Here is a 26,295-nt window from a genome sequence, read left to right on the forward strand (position 1 = left end):
TAGCCTGGATGGTGTCTGGGTGAGGTCTATCCCACACGGAGCTTGGAGCTGGGAACGGAGAGGGGCAGAGCCCAGCCTGAGCGGCGTGGACCAACCAGACCAGGAGCCAGGCAGAGGGGGCCCTAGCGCCCTGAATCAGCGAGCTGTGGCAGTTACCAGACTTCTCAGCACACAAACACCAAAGACAGTGGAGAAGGTTAGTGGGAAAAGCTGCGGGAGTGGAAGGAGTTCACGGTTCGGCTACCAGCCCTGGAGGCAGCGGAGGTGGGGCAGCTACAACTGTTGTTGCTTCCGGCCCCAGGTCCACCTGGTGGGAGGAATCAAGTGGCGGATCAGAGCAGGAATGCACAGCCTGCTGAAGATCTAAGCCCAGTCTGGGTTGGGGTTTCTTGGGGAAGGCGTGGCAGAGCTGGCACATCCCCCTCAAATGTGGAACATAGACCTCTTTAGTCTACAAGCAGTCATACCCTGATGAAAAACTCAAAGGTCAAGTTAGTTGGTTGGGAATATGGCCAGGCAGCGAAAACTCACCCAGATTCAGTCTCAGACTTTGCATTCTTTCTTTGGTGACAAAGAAGACCAAAACATACAGACAGAAGAAGTTAACAAAGTCAAAGAGCCTGCAACAGAAACCTCCAAGAAAAACATGAACTGGTCACAGGTCATGGAAGAGCTCAAAAAGGATTTGGAAAAGCAAGTTAGAGAAGTAGAGGAAAAATTGGGAAGACAAATGAGAAGGATACGAGAAAACCATGAAAAACAAGTCAATGACTTGCTAAAGGAGACCCAAAAAAATACTGAAAAATACACTGAAGAAAACAACACCTTAAAAAACAGACTAACTCAAATGGCAAAAGAGCTCCAAAAAGCCAATGAGGAGAAGAATGCCTTGAAAGGCAGAATTAGCCAAATGGAAAAGGAGGTCCAAAAGACCACTGAAGAAAATACTACTTTAAAAATTAGATTGGAGCAAGTGGAAGCTAGTGACTTTATGAGAAATCAAGATATTATAAAACAGAAGCAAAGGAATGAAAAACTGGAAGACAATGTGAAATATCTCATTGGAAAAACCACTGACCTGGAAAATAGATCCAGGAGAGAGAATTTAAAAATTATTGGACTACCTGAAAGCCATGATCAAAAAAAGAGCCTAGATATCATCTTTCAAGAAATTATCAATGAGAACTACCCTGATATTCTAGAGCCACAGGGCAAAATAGAAATTGAAAGAATCCATCGATCGCCTCCTCAAATAGATCCCAAAAAGAAATCTCCTAGGAATATTGTCGCCAAATTCCAGAGCTCCCAGATCAAGGAGAAAATACTGCAAGCAGCCAGAAAGAAACAATTGGAGTACTGTGGAAACACAATCAGAATAATCCAAGATCTGGCAGCTTCTACATTAAGAGATCGAAGGGCTTGGAATACGATATTCCAGAGGTCAATGGAGTTAGGATTAAAACCAAGAATCACCCACATAGCAAAACTGAGTATCATGCTCCAAGGCAAAATATCGACTTTTAATAAAATAGAGGACTTTCAAGGTTTCTCAGTGAAAAGACCAGAACTGAATAGAAAATTTGACTTTCAAACACAAGAATCAAGAGAAGCATGAAAAGATAATCAAGAAAAAGAACAAGAAAAAGAAATTGCAAGGGACTTACTAAAGTTGAACTGTTTTGTTTACATTCCTACATGGGAAGATGACGTGTATGATTCATGAGATCTCAGTATTAGGGTAGCTGAAGGGAATATGCATATATGTATATATGTTTATATATATATATATATACATATATATAAGTGAATGTGTATGTATGTATGTATATATATATATATATATACAGAGAAAGGGAGAGTGAGAGAGAGAGAGAGAGAGAGAGAGAGAGAGAGAGAGCAGACACAGGGTGAGTTGAAGATGAAGGGAAGATATCTAAAAGAAATAAAATCAAATTAAGGAATGAGAGAGGAACATATTGAGAGAGGGAGATAGGGAGAGAGAGAATGGGGTGGATTATCTCGCATAAAGGTGGCAAGAGGAAGCAGTTCTGTGGGAGGAGGGGAAAGGGCAGGTGAGGGGGGAATGAGTGAATCTTGCTTTCATCAGATTTGGCCTGAGGAGTGAATACCATACGTACCAAATTGGGTATCTTAACCCACAGGAAAGAAGAGGGAAGAAGATAAAAAAGGGGGAATGATGGAGGGGAGAGCAGATGGGGTGGAGGTAATCAAAAACAAATACTTTCTAAAGGGGACAGGGTCAAGGGAGAAAATTCAATAATGGGGGATAGGTTAGGAAGGAGCAAATATAGTTAGTCTTTCACAGCATGAGTATTGTGGAAGGGTTATACATAATGATACACATGTGGCCTATGTTGAATTGCTTGACTTCTTGGGGAGGGTGGGTGGGAAGGGAGGAGGGGGGAGAATTTGGAACTCAAAGTTTTTAAAAACAGATGTTCTAAAACAAAAAAAAAAGTTTTTTGCACGCAACTAGAAAATAAGATACACAGGCAATGGGGAGTAGAAATTTAACTTGCCCTACAAAAAAGGAAGGGAAAAGGGGATGGGAGGGGAGTGGGGTGACAGAAGGGAGGGCTGACTGGGGAACAGGGCAACCAGAATATACACCATCTTGGAGTGGAGGAGGGGAGGGTAGAAATGGGGTGAAAATTTGTAATTCAAACTGTGGTGAAAACCAATGCTGAAAACTAAATATGTTAAATAAATAAATTAAATTTAAAAAATCTCTAGTCAGATCAAACTGGGAGAACACTGAGAAAACCCCTATACACAAAAACATATTCCCCTTAGAAAAATCTCAGGAAGTTCAATAACAACCTATCTGAAGTGGATGTGACTAGACTGTTAATAGAGACACTAGGGAATAATCTTGGGGGTTTTAATGATGTTTTGGAGACATTGACACTGTATCCTGGTCTAGGAAGCTCCTGTGGCACCCTCCACTAAAAACCCGAACATGTCACCTCCCCAAGGCCTTTGCAGAATGTAAGGCACCAAAGTCTTTTCAAACTTTCATCTAGAAGAGGTCTAGACAGAGAGCAGAGAGAGGATTACCCACCAGGCAGGGCTTCTCCTTCTTGGAGACCATAGCCAATTGAAAGCTTACGGATCCTTATTCCATTTAACTAAAAGAGAAAAGGAAACACACAGTGTGTGAGTTTCCAGATGGCCTCTCCCAGGAGAGTATTGATGCAAAGGCAGTCTGTAGATTCACACTTTTCCCCAGATGGCTGATGGAGACTGAGGCACTAGAATGTGGTAAGAAGATTCCATTTCTCTTGTTTCTCTTCATTTATTTGTCTTGTGTGGCATCCTAGAATTTAGACCTGGAAAGACTGATAAAGAGAATCTAATTGTCTGACCTTAGTTTATAAAAAGAATAAGCTGAGGCCAAGAGATAAATAACTTGCCCGAAGTCCCACAAGATATAGGATCATAGCTCTATACAGCTCTAGAGATAGAACAGACTAGAGGTCATCTAGACCTCATCCTCCCTTGCCAGGTATAGAAACTAGAGCTAGAGATTTAAGTGATTTGCCTGAGGTCACAAAGTCAACTGTTGACAGTGCTGAGCCCCAGGGCTCTTGATTTGGCTTTTCTGCTAGCCTATGCTCCAATTCCTTTATGTGTATTAACCATGTGCACAAGAATCAAGGATCTATCAGGTAACTGACAGAGAGGAAAAATGTTTCTACATTCAGGGAATGCATACTATAATGAATGGGAAGAAGAGTATTCAGATAACTTTGTACAAACAGAATATATGCAAAATAAATTGAAGAAGATCTCAGAGAAAAGACACTGGCACTAGGCAGGATAGACAAAAGCTACATGGAAAATATGAAAAAATGGTAGCAGACACTTGAAGGAAGCCAGGAAGGCAGAGGTAAATAAGGAGAAAATTATAGTTGTGGGGGCCAGCCACTAAGAACTCATTGAGTCAAGAAATGGAGGGTCTTATGCAAGAAGCAATAAAGAAGCCAGAGTCACTCAATCAGAGAGGAAGGTGTGGGAGGGGGTTCGGGGAAAGAATGCTGAAGAGATAGGAAGGGACCAGGTTATAATGGGCTTTAAAAGCCAAATAGAGAATTTTGTATTTGGTCCAGGATGCAGTGGGGAGCATTAGAATTCACTGGACAAAAGAGCAACACAGTCAGACCAGGTCTTTAGGAAGAACTCTTTTTAAAATAGCTGATTGGAAAATGGACTGAAGTGGGATTTCAGGCAGGGAGACCAACCAGTATGATACTGAAATAATCCGGGTATGAGGTGATGAGGGCCTGCCCCAGAATGATGGTAGCATCAGAGGAAAGAAGGGACTGCGTAAGAGAGATGTTGCAAAGATGGACTGACAGGACTTGACAAATGATTGGATATGTGGAGGAGGGTGGGAAGTGAGGAGCCAATGATGACACCTACTTTGAAAGCTTCCCAGTGACTAGGATGATTTGACTCAATTGAATAAACATTTACTAAGCTCCTACTGTGCACCAGGCACTAGGCTAAGCACTGAAGATACAAAAAGAGGCAAAAGACAGTCCCTCCCTCAAGGAGCTCACAATCTAATGGAGGAGACAAGATGCAAATGAATATGTACGAAACAAGCTATGTACAGGATAAATAGGAAATAATTAATGAAGGGAAGGCACTGGAATTAAGAAGGATCAGGGAAGGCCTCCTGCAGGAGTGGAATTTTGATTGAGACTTTAAAAAGGCCAAGGATACCAGTAGTCAAAACAGAGGAGGGAGAATATCCCAGCACTGGGGAAAGCCAAAGAGAATGCCAAAAGATGGCATTTCTTATTAATGGAATATCCAGGGGACTACTGTTACTTGATCAAAGAGTATATATTGGGGGATACAGTGTAAGAAGACTGGAAAAGTAAGAGAAGGATTGACTATGAAGGACTTTGAATGCCAAACATAACATTTTGTGTTTGGTCCTGGAGGCAATAAGGAGCCACTGGAGTTGCGGGAGAAGGGGTGGTGACATGATCAGACTTGCATTTTAGGAAAATCACTTTAGTGGCTGAATGGTGAATGGACTAAAGGAGGGAGAGAATTGAGGCAGGCAGACCCACCCAAAGACTATTGCAGTAATCAAGGCATGAGGTGATGAGGGCCTGCCCTAGAGTAGTGGCAGGGTCAGAAGAGAGAAAGGGGAAGGTGGGAGCAATGGAGCAAAAGGTGAAATCAGCAGGCCTTGGCAACAACTTGGATTATGAGAGGTGGTAGATAATGAGGTATCCAGGATGACTCATAATCTGACAGAGTAGGAGAAAGGTGTTGTCCTCTACTATAATAGAGAAGAGAGAAAGAGGAAAGGGTTGGGGTGGGGGACGGAGAGACACAATCTTTGGATGTGTTGAGTTTAAGACAATTCTCATTAAAGACCCCATTCTCCTCCTCTGTAAAGTAAGGGAATAAATTATTTTTAGAGGATTTCCTTATGTGATATTATGTGGTTCTATGTATATATTAGGATGTCCCTATTAGAAAATTAATTCATTACTTTATGCAATCTCAGAATCTCCCATATCAAAGGGCTCTCAGAAGTCATTCTTATCAACCTGTATTTGAGCAGAAATATACTCTACAAGACAACTGAAAAAATAAAGTCCAAGCCATTATCTGAATCCTTCTGGCAGAAGTCCATTTCACTTTGGAATTAATCTTTCCGGTATTTTCTCCTTTCATCAAGTGCAAATCTGCCTCAAATCATAGCTCCAAGTTCTATTTCTGGGACCAATTAAAACAAATAAAATCCATCTTCTATGTATATCCAAAGTGTCCATCAAACATTTATACATTCCTATCTAGTTCTCATTTAAGTATTTTCTTCTCCTTCTTTGGATCTATGCAAGAATCAAATACTTACTATTCCAGACTAGTATCACTGTTTCAGTTTCTTCTTGGTCTCATTTCACAACCTTGTTCTGAGAAAGTCAAGACCATATGTTCAAAGTGGGGTTCCATTACAGAGAGAGCTGTCTAGCTCCCAACAGAGTCCATGCATCATTATAAGTTCTGTAGAAGAAGCAATGGGTATAAGACAGGATCATAGTAATTAAAGCTAGAGGACTCATAGGATATGATCTAATATTGGAGGTCTTAACCTAGGGTAAATTAAAATGTTTCTTTAAAAATATTTTGTTAACTTTCAACTGGATTCCTTTGCAATCCTATGTATTAGAAAACATTCTAAGAATAAGTTTCACCAGGAGTCCATCTCTCTCTGTTTATGTCTCTCATAGAGATAGACAGAGAGAGAGAGAGAGAGAGAGAGAGAGAGAGAGGCAGAGAGACAGAGACAGACAGACAGAGACAGAGAGAGAGAGAGAGAGAGAGACAGAGAGAAGGACATCTGATATAATGAAATCCCTTCACTTTACTGAGGACAAAACTCAGTCCCAGGGAAGGAAACCAGTGTGTTTTTCCTCACAGAGCTGGTAAGTGACATAGCAGCTGTGAAAACCAAATGTGTAACTCTAGTTATAAGTGCTTTAGCATGCCTAAAATAAGACTTGGAATAAACACGGTAACAGTCTGCAAAAATCAAAAAGGCGAAACTGTGAAATAGGTATTCGATTTATTTGGCATGGTTCTAGATTTCAGGTCTCTGTAAGCAAAAGAAAAACGTCCTCACATGTAGGGATATGCCCAAGTTGAATGAGATGCCTTTGGAAGTGATGGTTATCCATCACTAGATGTCTTCAAGCAAAGATTGGATTACAACTTGTAGGGAATGTTGTAGAGAGGATTCTAGTTTCAATATGAGTTGTACTGGATACCTTCTCAGTTCCATTTAGACTGAGATTTTATATTTCCATTTGATAGTGACCTTCAGTGCTTTGAGACAAAGAGTATGAAACCTAGGTACATTAGGTCAACAATTAGTAACTGTTGTATACTGACTACTGTCTGCCCCTTTCCTCTCTTTCCTTTCCTTTTTTTACTCTTCCTCCTCTTCTCTGTCCTCATAATCTTCTTTCTCCTATTCTTCCTTCTCACTGCTACCATTTCAGGTGTGAATTTGCAAATCAGCTGGAAAAGCTACAGTTTACAGTCATGTGAGCTATTATTACCATTTTTGTTTATTTTATCACTGTTCTAGAGGAGAACATTTACCAAGTAAGAGCTCTCTCTACCTTCATTATTAGAAAATAGTGTTGTCACATCAAAGAGAATTGGAAAATTTAAAGAAATTCCCTATCATGAAGTGACCAAAGTATAGGAAATAGGTACTACTTGTTTCTTTTTTTCTAAGTGGATTGTTATGCTGATCTCTATTAAACCAGTCATATATCTCACTGAGTGGGCCATGTAATCTTGGGGTCATCATCAAATCTGGATGGCATCATCTACAAGAGGGAACATCTGGAGGACCTCATTATCTATGTAGAATTTCTATTTGACTTGGACATTCTATGCAAATGTTAGGCTTTGGACCTAGTCCATCCATGGGTGCCTGTATGTATACATGTGTAGACAGCTACCAAAGACAGCCAATTGGGCTGGATACAGTATTGAATGGGGGAAAGAACAGACATGACTGATTACCTTTAGACACATACATGATTTCTTCAGTCATCCCAAGAGATTGGCTATGACAAAAATTCATCTTTTCTAATACTGACATTTTGCCATTCCATCTCTATATGTCTGGGAATCATAGAATCTCACAATCTCAAAAAAATGTAAAATTGGGAGTGACCCATAGAACTAGAGATTTGAGTTTGTGTAGGTGTGACATACAACCAATGACATCTTTTTGTAAGAAAAGTGGAGTGAAATACTTTATCCAAGGGATAGATGATGGGAAAAGGAGTCATCTAGTCACATAACAAGAACAAAGGAGAGCAGATAGAGATGACTCAAGTGCTTCACTGATCCCTATGAAAACTACTAAAGTCCAGAAGAAGACTTCTATTGTAAATGAAGGTCCACTACAAATGATTCAGAGGAGGTCATGGACAAAAGATAGACATGGAAAGAAGGCCAAGGCACATAGGGGTATATACTTTTGAAAGGATTATCCAGGTAGATAAAATCATGAATATTTTCATATAATGATATATAAAATCAGGACAATGGTACTCCCATTTACGAATGCTCATAATCTTGGTGAAAAGAGGAAACCTTTGGCACTATAAGATTATAAAAAATTATTCTAGGAGCGAAGATACCGTATCTTCTGAATTGAATTATAATTACTTTATTTTCTTATAATTACTACTCTAAAAAGTTATTACAAACAATAGCTCAGAATTATATATTATTTGAGAAGTACAGAGCACATTATCGCCATTATTTCATTTGATCTGTAATAATCCCACAAGCTACACAAAACATTATCCTCATTTTACAAATTAGGAAATGAAAGCTAAAGCAGAGTGGTCACTGTCGATGATCCCTCAAGGGTAGGGCAGAAATTTGAACCCAGCTCATTCAGCTCTACATCCACTGCCCTTTTAATGGCAACAGAACGATAGAAATATTGGAAGCAAAGATTGCCCAAAGAAATAACAAAACATTTGATTAAAGGTAATAAAGTAGAGCCTCATAAAAAAGTTTGAGAGTTTGAATTAAACTGACATCTTAAAATATTAAATATCAATTAGTTTGGCCCAATGGAGAGAGTGCTTGGCTTGGAGTCAGAAAGATCTGGGTTCAACAATTGTCTCTGATGTTTACTAACTGTGTGACCTTGGTAGGCTACCATTAATGCAACTCCCTAGGACTCATCTGCTAAGGCGGAGACTTGAGACAACCTTAATGACTTCCTAGAGCAGGAATGACCACAACTGAGCAAAGAATGGATCCTTTCTGTACAATATTTGGCATAACAGAAGAAGGTAGAGAAAAAATGAACTGTGTATTTAAAAGGAAAGAACCCAAAGAGGTTTTGGTGGTAGGAGATAACACCTGGATATTATGGGATGAGAAAGAAATAGAGTGAGAGTAAATCATCAGAGGACTAGAAGGAAGAGATTTGAGCTGCGTCTATGAAACACCTAGATTCTGGAATGGTTAATCATGTCAATTATTAATCATTTGGTCGATGTGGGCCTTCTTGCCCCGGTGCAGATTTCAACCTTTCAGAGTCTTAGTAGATATGCTCCAAGAACTCTTCTACTGAAAAATCCATCACCAGGCAGTTACCTGATAATGTGCCTCTCCCCACTCAGATTAGACTGGTCCTCAGAAGAGCACACTCCCTATTACTGACCTTTGTGCCAGAGTATAACCTATGAGAAGTCAAAGTCAATTCTACATCATGAAGAAGTCTTGAAGGACATTAGTGGAGTCTTATTCTACCAAATATAGGGTTATTAGGAAAAACATGAGAAATTCATGTATTCCATCATGTAGACATTTTAATTAGTATAAAAATATCCAATTTCATTGAAAGGCAAGTGCAAGAAAAGTTCATTTGTTAGGCCTTATATTCACACTTCAGGGCTGATGATCAATTAACGTGACTGATACAGGTAGGTGCCTGCCTCTCCCTTAAAGATCCCTATGAAATGTCATTTCACAATCTCTATTGATAATTCCTCCACGTCCTTTCCATTTCAAAATTTCCCAAATTAGTTACACACATAGCCATCAATAAAATCATGGGCTACAAAGTCAAAATGTATAGAATCTCAGACCTGAAAGGGACCTCACAATATAGCATGTAGTATGTCAGATCTGGAAGGGACTTTGGAACAAAAACATCAGAGCTGCGAGAGAGTTTAGGACTTAAAACATAAAGGCCAGTAAGTACATAGAAAATTATTTAATGGAAATGACTTTTGAGTCCGTCTACTGTCTTCCCTTTACGTACAGATGAGAATACTGAGGCCCAGGCATGATAAATCATTTGATCAAGGTGATCTCTCAAGGTCCTTGGACCTCTAAATTTTATGAGTCTATAATACTAGAAAAAAATTAGCATTCCTGGTATTATCTAGATAACACATTAATTGAACTTGACTTTGGCAGGTGACATGTCTTCTCCCAACATTCTCCTTCTCAACCAGTCTGGCCCCACTGAGTTTGTGTTCCGGGTGTTCACCACTTCCCCCAGGATTCAGGCCCTCCTCTTCTGTCTCTTCCTTCTCCTCTATGTGATGATCTTGTGTGGCAACACTATCATCATCTACATTGTGTGGACCCACAGCTCCTTGCGCACCCCCATGTACTTCTTCCTGTCTAACCTATCCTTCCTGGAGATCTGTTACACCACTACTGTGGTACCATTGATGCTTTCCAACATCTTTGGGGCCCAGAAGCCTATTCCATTGGCTGGCTGTTCAGCTCAGATGTTCATTTTTCTTACTCTTGGTGGTGCTGATTGTTTTCTATTGGCTATCATGGCCTATGACCGCTATGTGGCCATCTGCCATCCCTTACACTACACCCTCATCATGACACAGAAGCGATGTACCCAGCTGGTGGTTGGTTCCATGTGCTTAGCTCTTCTCCTTGACCTTCAGCTCACAGTACTTATCTGTACTCTGCCATTCTGTGGACATATCCTGGAAATCAACCACTTCATGTGTGATGCCCCACCTGTCCTACGCCTGGCCTGTGGGGATACCAAAATCCACCAAGCCATTCTATTTATGGTAGGTACCCTTGTGCTCACTGTCCCCTTCCTGCTCATCTCCATCTCCTACATCTTCATCGCCAATAGCATTCTACGTATCCGGTCTGCTGAGGGACGTCGGCGTGCTTTTTCAACCTGCTCTTCACATCTCTCTGTGGTGGTACTGCAATATGGTTGTTCCAGTCTGGTCTATATGCGTCCAAGGTCCAATACGTCTGAGGATGAGGATCGGCAGCTTGCTCTGGTTTATACCTTTGTCATTCCTCTGCTCAACCCCCTGATTTATACTCTACGGAACAAGGATGTCAAAGATGCACTCAAAAAATCCATGAGCTACAGAAGAACTTCTGAAATCCAATAAAAGTGTAGGGCAGAGACTTTATGGTTGTTAAGATAGTGGAACCTTTGAAAAATGATTTTAAAATGTAGTTTCTCACTCACGCTTTACACATTGCAATTTTCTGCAATTTGTATGCATCATTTGGAAACGTTAGGTTTGCAATTACATTGTTTGTTGTGAACTTTGCCCAATAGAGAGATGCAGTGGTGCCTGGGCGCCAATGTACTTTTTACAGAAAGATTATTACAATTCCCTTCTCAAGAAGCAACTCTAAAAGTAGCAAACATTCCTTGCACACACTTTATTATCTCTTTGCTATGTGAGGTCTCCTCATTATTTTGACTTCTAGATATGCAGCAGTATAGTCAGGGATCACGGGCAAACAAAACTGCCTGTACCTGTCTTGGATATTTCTTGATAGCTCAGGATGATTCAAATTTCTGGGATTTTAGACAGAGATCATTGAAGGCTCTTATAAATGCATGAGACAAGAATGGAATGTGTCTTTGAGTATATCAATAATGAATTGGCCAGATAATAATTAATAATATTTACAAATCACTGAGGCTTTTAAAAATACCTTACATATATTATCTCGTTTGAGCCTCACAACACCCTTATGAAGGAGGTACTATCATAATCATTTCCTCATTTTACAGATAAGAAAACTATTTGTTTAGGTAGCTCATAATTGCCAGAAGCAGGATCCAAAGTACTTCTTTATGACTAAACATGTCATTTTATTAAGGATGCTCCAAAGTATAAATAGCAGCGATAGAGGCTGAGACCTTTTTTATGTGAGTACTCAACATAACTGACACAACAGCAAAGACAGCAAGAGACAGTAAGAGCCACAAAGCACCATGCTTCCACCTTTAGGATTCTTGCCTTGTGGGTCAGCTAGGTGGAGCAGTGAGTAGAGTACTGGCCCTGGAGTCAGGAGGACCTGAGTTCAAATCCGGACTCAGACACTTGACACATGTACTAGCTGTGTGTCCTTGGGCAAGTCACTTGACCCCAATTGCCCTGCCCCCCCCCAAAAGTGAATTCTTGCCAGGAAGAATGTAAACCACAACTTAAATTACAAGACCATAGATTATGCATCCTAAACCTGTCCTTTGTGTGTCTGTGCATTAGGATATAATATATAATATCATGAGTTATGTAACATAACAAATGTACATTACAGTATAATATACAATGTTGTTATTTCTTTGAATAATCCTCACTTTCTATATTTCCATTGTTTTGTTGCCATAAAAAAGGCAACAAATGTAGAGTGTGTTCATTGCCACCGCCTTTAACTTTTGCTACAAATACAACATTCTCACCCATCATTACCCCAGCACTATCTGTACAGATTCCAATGCAATTTTTCCAGTCTATACCTTCATTTGTGAAAAATTCATTGACTCTAAGATTGGTATCTTCCCCTCTTCTGTGCCTTTCCAAAGGGCGACAAAACAATAATTCCTCATGTATGCTTCCTTCATTAACATATCTTACATAAAGTAACAACTCTGCCATGTTAGAAATATCAGTTGTTTCATTTAACTGAATTGCAAACTTCGGGCTGCCCTTAAGCCTGATAATAAGCTGCTGGAATTGGTCATTTCCGGGTTAAGAAATTCCTTTGGAAACAGCATCATTCAATAAAGGAATTTTATTAATTTCATCCCCATATTTTTCCCATGAACTATTTCTGACATTTTAATAGAGGCAGATAACATGAGATCAACTCCTATATTTTTTAGTTTTTGCAATTAAATAAGAAATTTCATTAAGATGCAAGTAATTTTTGTTGACAGTAACAAATTTCTCAAAAAAATTTTTCTTTATTTGGAGAGTTTAAAAGTTATTCAAGATGTTCCTTTTGTTTATTGCAGTATACTGTATGCTTGGTATCAAGATGTCATTTTAGTTTGGCTGGTTTCATGTTCTCCACAGTCAAAACTTCATTACAAATTAAACAAAGAGGTTTTTCCACATCATCATCATTATTAGAAGCAAATCCAAATTGCAAAAATGATTTGACATATTCTCTTTTTCTTGTCAATTTAGATGTGCTACACCTAGTGAAGACTCTGCTGCATTGTCATCAGTATTTTTGCCTCTTCTATCTAAATTTAGCTACTTATCCATAACCAAAAATTATTTTTGTCCTAAAATACAAATAAATATTACTAATAATTTCTCAAATAAATACTAGCTTCAGTGTATGAAACTGCATTTGTTTGTGCTTAATTTAAAAAAACTGATGTTCACACTTACATACACATACAGTGGTGAAGGAAGAGAAATATATTAAAGGGCTTTTGTCTTAACTTGCTACAACTAAACACTTACATTTCTGGAAAAGAAAGAGATAACAGCAACTTTTAAAAAACAAACATAATACAATCCAAAGACATAGTAATCTGAAACTTATATGCTGAGGAATTATGGTAGGAAAATATTAAAAGTCTTTATTTTCCATAATTAAAACTATTATGTCTTTGTAAGAGGAGAAAACTTTGTATGTACAGTAAAAAAAACACTTCAATTCATAATATATAATAGTCTCAAATTTGAGCTGAAGTGTTTCTGCAAATGTTCATTGGCATTGCACAGGATGATGACATGTGCATTGCAAAATTCATGTGTTGTATGTTCAGAACCAATGCTGCAGTAAAGTTGCATGTTCCAACATGAGCAAGCACTGCCAGAAACACCTTGGATTCATTACACATTTTATTTTTTAATTAATTATTGGTTACTGCACATTCAGAAACCTTTTACTGTTGCCAAATTTCTCCTGACCCCCACTTTCAGTTACGTGACCCCATATGGGGTTGTGACCCACCATTTAAGAAGCACTAGCCTATCTACTATGCCACCTACCTTCTTTCTCTGTCCTGTGAGGTCAAGTAGAAAAAAACTCAATCCTTCTTCCATATGAAGTCATTCATGGAGTTGGGAACAATGAATATGTCCTACCTAGAGCTTTTCCTTCTCTAAACCTAAATAAAAAGCATACTCCAAGACTAAATTTTCCTTCTCCTGGTTTATTGACTCCACTCTCTTCAGCTGATCTTCATAGATGATGGTCTTCAGTCATGTCTTCTTGGTGCTCTTCTGGACCTCTCTGGGTGTCAGTGTCCTTCCTTAAAATGGAGGTCTAGGACTTCCCATAAAGAGAGCTACACAATTGGTCACAGAAAAGTCTTATTCTCAAACATGAGCTCCAGCAAAAACAATGACAGATATCAGATGAAATAATATCAAGAAATACAAAGATGTTGGTACACTAATGCACTGTTGGTAGAGTTGTGAACTGAATCAACCATTCTGGAGAGTAATTTGGAACTATGCCCAAAGGGCTATAAAACTTCACATACCCACATACCCTTTGACCCAGCAACACCACTTATTGGTCTGTATCACAGAGAGATCATAAAAACAGAAACAAAATGTACAAAATATTTATAGCAGCTCTTTTTGTGGTAGCAAAGAATTGGAAATTAAATAGATGTCCATCAATTGGGGAATGGCTAAACAAGTTATAATGTAATGGAATCCTGCTGTGCTGTAAGAAACGATGAGCAGGTAGACTTCAGAAAACCTGGAAAAACTTACATGAACTGATGCTGAGTGAAGTGAGCAAAATGAGGAGAACATTGTACACACCAACAGCCACATTGTACAATGACTGACTTTGATAGACTTAGCTCTTCTCAGAAATGCAAGAATCTAAGACAACTCCAAAAGACTTATGGTGGAAAATGTTATCCAGAGAAAGAATCTTGGCATCTGAATACAGATGGAAGCATACTATTACCTTTTTTTTTCCTTTCTGTTGTTTATTTCTTCTGTCCTGTGGTTCCTCTCATCGGTTCTAATTCTTCTTTACAACATTACTAATGGGAAAATGTTTAATATGAATGTATAAGTAGAGGCTATATGAGAAGATTGCAGGCCATATTGAGGAGGGGGAAGAAGAGGGAGGGGGAGAAAATTTAAAACTCAAAACTTATGGAAGTGAATTTTGAAAACTAAAAAGAAATTAATTATTTAAAAAAGAAATACAAAGATAAACCAAACTAAATGCTTTCATCCAGCCCAAGGCCATATAAAAGATAACCGGAAGCCTGAGGCAACTAGATGGCACAATGGATAAAGCACTAGACGTGGAGTTAGAAAGCTCTGAGTTCAAATCGAGCCTCAGACACTTACTAGCTGTATGACCTTTGGCAAGCCACTTAATTTCTCTTCACCTCAATTTCTTCTATTGTAAAATGAGGACAATAATAGCCCCTGCCTCTTGGTTTTGTTGTGAGGGCCAAATGAGATGACATTTGTGCAGCACTTAGCACAGGGTCTGGTGTAATCAGCGATTTGTTACAACGAAGCTTCTACCTGGTTCAATCCAAACTCACATCAAGCTCCTTCCATATGACAGGAATTAGACACTGAGTTGTAGGCCTGGCAGAAGGAATATAGGTAGTGGGAATCACACTTTTAAAAGAAATCTTGGAGATCATTTAGTTTGTCCCCTTCATATTACAGGAAAGGAAACCAATACCCAGAAAAGGGCTTTCACTTTTTAATTCCAATAATAATGGCTAACATTTATGTAGTGCCTGCTATGTGCCAGCAACCATGTTAAGCACTTTAAAATGATATTATTTTATCCTCACAATGATGCTGGGAAGGTGGGTGCTATTATTATCTTCATTTTACAGATGAGGAAAATGAGGTTAAATGACTTACCCAAGGACATACACCCAGTAAGTATCTAAGCCTAAATTTGAATTATGGTCCTCCTGACTTCAGACCCCGCACTCTATCCACTGCACCACCTGGTTCCTCCAAACAACAAAGGCTAGAAATGGAGAAGTAGACCATGGAAAAGCTGGCCAAGGCCAACATACGATTGCAAAGGGATTCTAAATGATTGAGAAACTCAGTCATATTAAAACATACAGAGACATGTAAGTCCCTCTGCATTGACCCATTTGAGAAAAACTTCATTCTCAACATATAAATGATTTTAAGAGTCTAAGACTAGAAAATTAGATGGTATGCTTCTTGAGGTCAAGATCAGTATCTTATTTCATCTTTGATTATCTGGAACTTAATGTTTCTTGCATTTGTCTTATTCCAGCAGTACCTGAACCAGGTTTTCTCTGCAGCCCAATTCCACTGAAACACATAAGTGATTTCCCTGGGGTCTGACAAATTGTCCATGGAGGAACTAGGGCTGGAAACCAAGTGTCCTGACTCCCAATTCACAGCTCTGCCTACTACATCAAAAGTCTACCATGAACACTGTCTTGCCATGTACTTATGTCTCCATCATTTCCCACTGCTGAGATTTTCTAGAACATAGGTTAATTCCAAGATGGGTGCAGAAGAAAAATATTCCCTTCCACTTATCCCAGACATTAACTTTGATCTTTACCAGCACACCTGAGATTATCTGATGCTGAAAGCTGAACCATTTAGCTTGCTTTTGTTTTCCATAACTCAAAAAATTCCACCAATTCTCTAGTCAAGTCCAATTAGAGAGAGCTACTGGAAAAACCCTTTACTCCAGGGACCCATTCCACTGAGAGAGATCTCATAGAGTTCTATAATAAACTAACTGAAACAGACATGATAAGACTGTTTATGGAGATGTCATGGATTGTCTTCGCTAGTTTTCCTGTTGCTTAGCAGATACCCATGACCCAGTTCTAGGAAGCCCCAATGGTGTCCTGATACCACACCCTCACAATGTCTACTTTCCGAGATTCTCAAGTAGTAAGAGACCCCAAAGGCAATCCCAACATTCATTTGTATGAGATCTAATTTGAAAGTAGAGATAAAGAGTGTGTCCACTGGCCAGGGTCTCTTCTTGCTGGGGAACTCCATACTTTTCAGTTAACCCAAAGTAAAGAGGAAGAGGAGAGGAGGTGAGTTCTCCAGAAGGACTCTCCAGGGAGAATCTCAGAACAAAAGTCAGTCTTCTGATCAGAGCTTTTCCGTAGATGGCTGATGGAGTCAGATGCACTGGAAATTGGTAAGAATATGTCATTTGACTTTTTTCATTTTAATTGTCTGGATTAGGATCACAGGATTTAGTAGTCTAATGAAACAGCAATAATTCTCCCTTAATGCCTCTCATTTTTCCACAGTAAATTGATTTCCAGAGAGAGGAAATTAATTCCCCAAGGTCATAGAGATCATTGGATCATGGGATCATAGATTTAGATGTGGCAGGTATGCTAGCTTAGATACTCTATGATTCTGAGTCTGCAAGATCAAAGTTCTGGTCTTCCTATTTCTAGCTACATCCAAAAAAAAGGAGGGAATTCCTATGGAATGTTTTTTCCCATTCCTGAAGAATATAATTGTGCCTAATTAATGGAAGTAAATGTCTCCCTTTCCTTTCTCACATAGTTTATGAAAGAAAGCCTACTTTACCCTTTTGCCTGAAGGGCTTATCTAGTCCATGTCCTTTATTTTATAGGAGAGGAAAATGAGAGAAAGTGAGTCCACACAGCTAGGTAATAATAGAATTGGGATTATAACACTGGTTTCCTGTTCGATGCTCTTTCCACAAAGAGACAGAATGGCCACTCATTGTGATCAACTGCAAACAGCACATTGAACTGGGTATAAGGTGACCTAAGTTTGAACCATTGCTGCAAAACTGACCAGTTCTGTGGCCTCAGATAATGACTACACATATCTGGATCTCACTTTCCTGGTCTATGAAGTAAAGTAGTAGGACCTAATGACATTTAAGAGCTTTCCATAGTTTAGCAATTCTGTGAATTTACTAGGCTACTCCAAACTGGGAATAAACATACTATTATGTCTTTGTTTTTCTTTGAACACATCATTACTTCATAGAATCCCAAAGACATCTGGCTAGAAAAGGATGTAGATATCTTCTTAGCCAACACATATCAGTAGAAATCTTCTCAAAAAGGTCTCTCAAAAATGGTCACCAAACCTCTGATATATCGTTTGATTTTGCAATGACTCATTACTAGGAATTTTTTTTTCCAAATTTCTTTTTTCTGCGTTGCCAATATTCATTTATTCATCAATTATGTTTAGTTTAGGAGTTTAGCTGAGACAAAAGAGCCTCCATCTATGAAACAACTGAAAAAATCATTAACAATAAATCAACAAATGTAAATTATCCATGAGAGGAATGGCTGTGCTCCCATACATCAAGGGATCCAAGATTGGGTAATATGATTGTACCTTCTTCAATCCAGATCGTTAGCTGCCCGTGCCTTTTTTTAAATAAATATATATCTAACTCTTAAAATTTATTTAATTTTCAACTCACAGAACAAAACAGGCATTTCCATAACACAGTACAATAATAAAAGATAATTGCATATGAAGCTGTAACTCTACCATATAAAACTTGCTATTTCCTCCAAATAATCTACAGCAAAGCTATAATGTAAATTTCTTTCTTTTTTCCCTTTTTTATTCCCTCCCCACCTCCCACTTTAGAGATAGTTATCATTAGACACAATTTACCAGCAGTGGCTCAATGGATAGAGCTCTGGGCCTGGAGTCAGGAAGACCTGCATTCAAATCTAGGTCAGACACTTACGAGTTGTGTGACCCTGGACAGTCCCTTAACCTCTGTTTGCCTTAATCCACTGGACAAGGAATTGGCAAACCACTCCAGTATTTTTGCCAAGACAAGCCCACATATAGTATTGGTGTGCTATGGTTCACTGGGTCACAAGAGTCAGACACAACTAAACAAGTTCCCTAAACTGAAATCAATCTCTCTCTAATTTCAGCCCATAGATCTGAGTTCTGCTTCTGGGATGAACTAGAATAAAGCAAATCCATTTTCCATGGGACATACCTCCAAATACTTGAAGTTTTCTCTCTTGCCCCACTTAAAAAAAATCCTTATCATTCTTTGTTTGCATCTATCCAGCAACCTTACACTTAAGAGTCCAATGTGTTGTCACAATCTCAGTTTCTCACCAGTTTTAGTTCACAACCCAGTCCTGGGAGTCAGGTCCATGTTTTCTAGTAGATGGAGTATCAAAAAAGACTCTAGTCCCCAGTAGGAGTACCCTCTATAGGTACTATAGATTCTATGGGGGGGTAGGGCAATGAGAATGGACAGGATCACAGGAATCAGAGCTAGAGGACATATTAGGTTTGAGCTAATGAAACCTCACTTTGACTGAGGAAAGAACTGAATCTCGGGGTTGGAAGCTGGTTTGGTCATGTCACAGAAATGGTAACCAGCAGAGTGCCTACCAAAAGCCAAGTAGATAATGCTAGACAAGTGCTTTTAACATGTTTTAAGGTACTTGGGAGAGATGTAATAGCTCTCTTCAAGTATTTAAAGGACTATTCTTTGAAAAAAGCAGAAAAGGAGCAACGAGGGGAAATTGGAGAAAGACTGACCTCTCCATGTAAGCAAAACCCTTCTCATTATTAGAACAGCTGATTCCCGAAGTAGTAGGTTCTCTGCCGTTGGAAGGCTTTAGGCGAAGGCTAGAAGACTCAGTTGGAGAATGTTGCAGATGGGGGTCTAGTTCTACTATGGGTGGGCCTAGATAGTTCCTGCCTCAGCTTCTATAATATTTTCAGTTGGATGACAGTCATCAGAGCCTTGATACAATGATTATACTTATTGAGCACAGTGACAATTAATTACTGGCAATTATTTTTACTAACTGCTCTTCTCTTTTCTTATCTTTTTTCCTTTCCTCCTCCTCTTCCTCTTCCCTCAGGTGTGGGGTTTGCACAGCAACTGCAAAGACCCAAAGTTCTATTGTCATGTGATCTATTTCCTTTCATTGTAAAACTCTTTCTGTCCTACAAAAGAGCTTCTTCCAGGTAAGAACTAATTTAATCTTAGTCTCTAGAACATAATATTGCACTCCCAAAGGATGTGGTGAGTTTTAAGGAAAAGTAGGATTTTGGTTTTTGGTAAAAGCTTTGAGTGATGTCTGGAAAAGATTTTTGCCCACTCAGGTTCTCTCCTATAAGTCCTACAAGTAAAAGCTTGTTGTAGTGGAAATAGTACTGGCCATAGAGATAGGAGACTTGGGTTTAAACATGTGTTCCAATACTTATTAGCTAGGTAACCTTGGGCAGGGCAATTACTTATCTGAATTTTTTATTCATCATCTGTAAAAATTAATAGTCTAGATAACAGATATTTTCATTCATTTTAACCCATAGTATCAAGCTAATCCTTTTGAATAATCATATAAAAACGCATAGAGTATTCTGAGTCATAAAAAAATTAGCATGCTGTCAGCCATTAATTAGGGATCCCAAAGATCTCACCATCTACAGGGAATTCTTCCTAAATTTTGACTGTACTGGGCATCCCCTACAATGAATTTTCAGTTCATTATTAACTCTGTGTTTGTGTCTGTTTCTGTCCTGAGCAGTTATTACATATGGACTGTGACTGTTCCCCAAATTCAACAATAGGAAGAGAACAAGCAAAGTTTGCTTCAAGTTAGAAAACCTGGTGATGTTTTCAATAATCCCAGGATTTTTCACATGATTTTAAAGAAAGTATTCTCCCAGTACGTTTCCACATGTCTATGAATCACAAAACCGCACCATCTCTAAAGCCTTAAAATCATGGCTAATTCAAGGGGTAAGAGAGACATATGGTCGGTATAATACAAAAACACTGATAACTTGAGTGCAGGAAGATATGTGAAAATTGCCATCCAAAGAAAGTGTGATGGAAAAAGAGACAGGTTGGACACATCACGAGAGCAAAATGGAACAAACAGATCATCTAAATTCTACCCAAGTCCCATGAGCTATTCAAAGATCCAAGAGAACACCTCTAATACCTTGTGAGGATCCTCTTATGACATGGTCATGGACAAAAGTCACACAGAATGAGAAGGAAAGATGGATTGGCCTGCACTGTTGAATAAGGTCATGAGTACTTAGATGTTTTGAAATGAAACATCAAGATAATAATGCTCCCATTAATGACCTCTCATGGTTGTGTCAGAGAGATCACTTTGCCAACCTGAGGAATGGCCCGGGTGCATGCAGGTGATCATTAATCCAAGATATTAGGGGTGATATCCTCTGAGTTTAATTAAAAGTATGTGTTTTATGATAAATTATTTTGTTTCATAGGTGTAAATAATTAGTAATTATTGCCACCGAGAAAAATTACTACCAACGTTACTGAAGTTTGGTCATTCAATCAGATTCAACTCTTTGTAACTTTTCTTGGCAAAGAATGTTAATTTATATCTGTACAACATTTGAGAACTCCAGAAAACTTTATATTTAATATTTTGTTTGAACCTCAAAACAATAATAGGTCATAATTATATGGTTCTTTAAGGTTTGCAAAGCTCTTACATATTTTATTTCATTTGGTCCTTAGAATAACACTGTTTAAGGGTGATAGGTGCTATCATTTTCACCATTTTACATATGAGGATACAGACAGAGAAGTCAGTCAAGTGACTTGCCCAAGATCACCCAGACTTAAGCACTTAGCTACCTGTACAGCCTGCAAGCTACAAGTATTATTATCCTCATCTTACAAATAAGGAAGCCAAGGCTAGGAGTCAAGGCAATTTGACTAGGGTCACCAGGGACAGAGTGGGAGAGAGTCATTCACCTGTCCTTGCTATCAAAGTTAAATAAAGCAGATTGTTCACAGAAGAATAGCAGCAAGTGTCAATAGATGCAAGATATAATAAGCTCCAGGAAAGGAAATCAGAGGACAAGAAAATAACTCATATGCTTAAAATATTAAATAGAGAAGCAGCATGGAATAGGGGGTAGCATGGTAGGTTTGTAGACCAGAAGACTTGGATATAATTAATGCCCCTGATGCTTACCAGCTATGTGAGCCCATGTAAATTACTACCATGTGTCTGAATAAACTCCTTCCAATCCATCTACTATATCAGAAATGAGTGGCGCAATAGATAGTGTACTGGGGGTAGAGTCAAGACCTGAGCTCAAATCTTGCTTCAGTAATCTAGCTACATAAACCCAGGTAAGTCACACAGCCTCTCTCAATCCTGGCTTACTCATCTGTAAGATGAGAGCGCTAGATTCAATGGCTTCTAAGTTCCTGAACACCTCTAAATCTATGATCCTATGGTGTTTAGCCTAAATCATTGATGATTACAAAATGTTGGGCTAAATAATGTCATACTTAAAGAATGTCAGAACCAAGACCTTAAAATGTGCCATTTTAGAATATCCAAGGAGACTCTAGAATACTGAACATAAAATTAAGAACTAGAAAGTACTTTCAAACATAGAATGAAGACTTTCAGGGATATAAATTACTTTAAAACACAGAGAATATCAGAGTTGCAAGGGAACCTTCATATCCAATCAGTTGTCAAATGCTACCATTTCTACCTTTATAACATCTCCAGTACATTCCCCCTTCTCTCACACGTTGGCTCAGACCCTTATCACCTCACACCTGGACTACTGCAAAAGCCTGGTGCTTGATCTCCCTGCCTTGAGTCTCCCACCGATTCATTTCATCCTCCACTCAGCTGTCAAATTGATCTTTTTAAATTCATGTCTGACCCTAACTCTTCCACCCCCATTCAATTAACTCCTAGGGCTCCTTATTACACCCAGGATGAAACAGAAAATCCTCTGTTTGAATTTTAATGCCCTTCATAGCTTACCTTCTTCCTACCTTTCCTATCTTACACCTTACTGGTCTCTGATGACATTGGCCTCCTTGCTGTTTTTTACACCCAACACTCCATCTCCTGACTGAGCATTTTCAAAGACTGTCTCATGTGCTTGGTATTTCCTCCTTCCTCCCCTCTGCCTCCTAGCTTCCCTAGACTTGTTCAAGTCTCAGCTCAAGTCCCACCTTCCACATGTAGACTTTTCCGCTCCTTGTAATTTTTTGCTTTCCTTCTGAGACTACTGCCAATTTATTCCACATAGATCTTGTTTATATATAGTTCCTTTCATGTTGTCTCCCACTTTAGACTATGGGTTCTTTGAGAGCAGAACTTTTTTCTTGCCTTTCTCTTTACCCTCAGCATTTAGCACAGAGCCTGGTATATAGTAGGTGCTTAATAAATGCCATGTAACTGTCTTTAGAACAAAAAATATAGAATATCAGTATTGGAAAAGAAACTAAAACATAGAATACAGAATGTCAATCCTAGAGGAGATTTTAGACATTAGGCAGTTCTGTTCTATCACTAGAATACTAAAGAGATTTTGAGATGAAGAGACTTGCCAAAGGTCATCTTTAAAGACCCTTGAATCTCCATATTTCTATGATTCTACCATTTTAATAATAAAACAGAGAGTTTCTTATTTTATCTAGGTTATTCAGTTACAAGTTAATCAGCTTAACTTTGTTCTTGTCTTTGGCAGATGAAATGTCTTCTCCCAGAACTTTCTATTTTAACCAGTCTCACCCCACTGAGTTTGTGTTCCGGGTGTTCACCACTTCCCCCAAGATCCAGGCCCTTCTCTTCTGCTTCTTCCTCCTCCTTTATATAATGATCATCTGTGGTAACACTGCCATCATTTGGGCTGTGTACACCCACACCTCCCTACGTACACCTATGTACTTCTTCCTATCTAACCTATCCTTCCTAGAGATCTGTTACACCACAACTGTGGTGCCCCTGATGCTCTCCAACATCTCTGGGGCTCAAAGGCCCATCCCATTGGCTGGTTGTGCAGCTCAGATGTTCCTGTTTTGCACCCTTGGTGGTACTGACTGTTTCTTATTGGCAGTCATGGCATATGATCGCTATGTGGCCATCTGCCATCCCCTGCACTACACACTCACCATGACCCAGAAGCGATGTATCCAGCTCGTGCTTGCTTCCCTGGGCCTGGCTTTTTACCTTGATCTGCAACTCACAGCACTGATCTTCACCCTCCCCTTCTGTGGGCACCGCCTGGAGATCAACCACTTCTTGTGTGATGCCCCACCTGTCTTACGCCTGGCCTGTGGGGACACACGCATGCATCAAGCTGTCCTTTTTGTTGTAGGTATCCTTGTGCTAACCCTCCCCTTTGTGCTTATCTCCATTTCCTATATCTTTATTGCCAATACCATTCTACGCATCCGCTCTGCAGAGGGGCGCCGACGTGCCTTCTCCACCTGCTCCTCCCATCTCTCTGTGGTCCTACTGCAATATGGCTGTTGCACCCTGGTCTATATGCGTCCTAGGTCCAGCACCTCAGAGGATGAGGACCGGCAGCTTGCCTTGGTTTATACATTTGTCACACCTCTGCTCAACCCCCTCATTTACACCCTAAGGAATAAGGATATCAAAGATGCACTGAAAAAGTCCATGAGCTGCAAAGCAGCCTCTGAAACTCCATGAAGATTTGGGGTAGGGAGTCATTAAGACAGAGGAAACAATTAATTCCAATGTGATTTCCCACACTTTGTAATTTTCTACAATTCACACTTGCTGTTCTAAAATACTACATGTCTAACACTATCATTTACTCTGATGAACTTGAAGGGAGGTCAGATGGTCACTTGTTCGAGATACTGTAAAGGCAGTATCTATTCAGCTATGGATTGTATTAAATATTCTTTGAGTTTCCTCTCACCTCTGAGATTCTAGAATCTACTCTCAAACTTGTACATGAGACATGCTTCCTGAACTGGTGCTAATATACTGTAGCCACTTCCATGCACAGGAGTTCTATCTGGGTATCTTGAACTTGCCCCTTCATTTTTTGAGTTCTTCATGCATCAAACACTGAGCAAAACTGTGCAGTCAGGAGCGGAGCAAGGTTTGGGGAAAAGATAATCAGTTCAGTTTGGGTCATGTTGAATTTAAGATACCTACTGGTAATTCAGTTCAAGATGTTGCAGAAATCTCACTTCAGACTAATCCTCCCAATGCAGGTGAGTGACTTGCCCAGGGTCACACCACTTGCTTAGTGAGCAGAGCCAGTGTTAGAACCCAGGTATGCTGACTTTCCAGGCTCCGGCACCCTTTCCACTATATCATAAGCCTTCTAAGACTCTTGTATTGCCATAAACATTATTTCTCAATGCTATTTTTTCATAATATACTGTATGTAAATCCCTAATGAAGGAAAGGAAAAGGGACTGAGAAAATGGCTGCCTCCTACTGGTCACAGGCTTTAGCCATGATCTGCACCTCAAAAAGTTGAGGCAATCTGTTATCATTGTCATCCTCAACTCAGAATTGTCTTTATCTAAATCTCTTATCAGATCCAGTTTGAAGGGAAGTCCCTCTATTCCTGGGAGCCATTTGCTTATGAGTATTCAGAGAGGACTCTCATAACATGAGAGAAGCATACATGACTAGACTGTTCATGAAAACACCTGGGATTAATCTTGCTTCCTTTAATGATTCTTGGGAGATAACCAGTATCCTGGTATAGGAAACTTCTGTGGTTTCTTTCACTATCACATCTGCAGAGTGCTGGTTCTTCAAGGCCCTCAAGCAGTGCAGAACATCTTTCTCCACCTTCAACTGTATGAGGTCCATCCAGAGAGCAGAGACAAGGAGCCCACAAACCAGCCAGGGTTCTTCCTTTCGATGAGGTCTCACCTACTTTGAAGGTCATGGAATACCATTTTATTTAACCCAAAATGAAGAGGAAGGAAAGAGGAAGGAAATTTTCCAGGGATTTAGGGTGGGGAGAACTGCGCCAGGAGCATCTTAGGACAAAGCCAACTTATGTATCACCACTTTTCTCCATGTGGATGCCAGAGTCAAAATAGGAAGGTCAGAAGAGGATGCCATTTCACTTTTCATTTTGCAATGGCAACATTGTGTGATAACCAACTTTGATAGATTTAGCTCTTCTCAGTAATACAATGACCTAAGACAATTTCAAAAGACTCATGATGGAAAATGCTATTCACATCCAGAGAAAGAACTATGGAGTCTGAATGCAGATTGAAGCAAACTATTTTTTTGTTTTTTTGTTTTTTCTTTCTCATGGTTTTCCCCTTTTGTACTAATTCTTCTTTCACAACATGACTAACAAAGAAATATGTTTAATATGATTGTACATGTATAGCCTGTATCAGACTGCTTGCTGTCTTGGGGAGGTGGGGAGGAGAGGGTAGAAGGGAAAAAATTTGCAACTCAAAATTTTACAAAAAGGAATGTTGAAAAATTAATAAATAAGATTACTGAAAGAAAACAATAAATGACTTGGTTATTGTCACATAAATAATAACTGGTCAAGCTATAATTTCAATCCAGTCCTCTTTAAGGTAAGATGGTTTTCCCACTGAGAAAAGTTAAAAAGGAAGCCAACAAGCATTCATTAAAGGTCTACTATGTGTCAGGCACCGTGCTAAGTGTTAGGG

General features: G+C 39.3%; 2 protein-coding genes across 2 annotated transcripts; both read left to right on the top strand.

The window, feature by feature from the left end:
• The first annotated feature begins 3,257 nt into the window (after positions 1-3,257).
• LOC118855157 (olfactory receptor 10Q1-like) lies at positions 3,258-10,982 on the top strand. The gene is made up of 2 exons (XM_036765254.1): positions 3,258-3,282; positions 10,015-10,982. The coding sequence occupies exons 1-2, from the start codon at positions 3,258-3,260 to the stop codon at positions 10,980-10,982; spliced, it is 993 nt and encodes a 330-aa protein (XP_036621149.1).
• A 12,368-nt stretch (positions 10,983-23,350) lies between these two features.
• On the top strand, positions 23,351-24,313 carry LOC118852611 (olfactory receptor 10Q1-like). Its single transcript, XM_036762265.1, has one exon. It carries the CDS (start codon positions 23,351-23,353, stop codon positions 24,311-24,313), a length of 963 nt encoding a protein of 320 aa, XP_036618160.1.
• The last annotated feature ends 1,982 nt before the right edge of the window (positions 24,314-26,295 follow it).

The sequence above is a fragment of the Trichosurus vulpecula genome, chromosome 6 (genome assembly GCF_011100635.1).
Source record: "Trichosurus vulpecula isolate mTriVul1 chromosome 6, mTriVul1.pri, whole genome shotgun sequence".
NCBI classification, from domain to species: Eukaryota; Metazoa; Chordata; class Mammalia; order Diprotodontia; family Phalangeridae; genus Trichosurus; species Trichosurus vulpecula.

Bases quoted from the DNA above. Each gene is read 5' to 3' on its own strand.
- LOC118852611 (XM_036762265.1), top strand. From the start codon at position 23,351: ATGTCTTCTCCCAGAACTTTCTATTTTAACCAGTCTCACCCCACTGAG.
- LOC118855157 (XM_036765254.1), top strand. From the start codon at position 3,258: ATGGAGACTGAGGCACTAGAATGTG. The intron at 3,283-10,014 runs GTAAGAAGATTC...TGACTTTGGCAG, and splicing joins GACTGAGGCACTAGAATGTG to GTGACATGTCTTCTCCCAAC.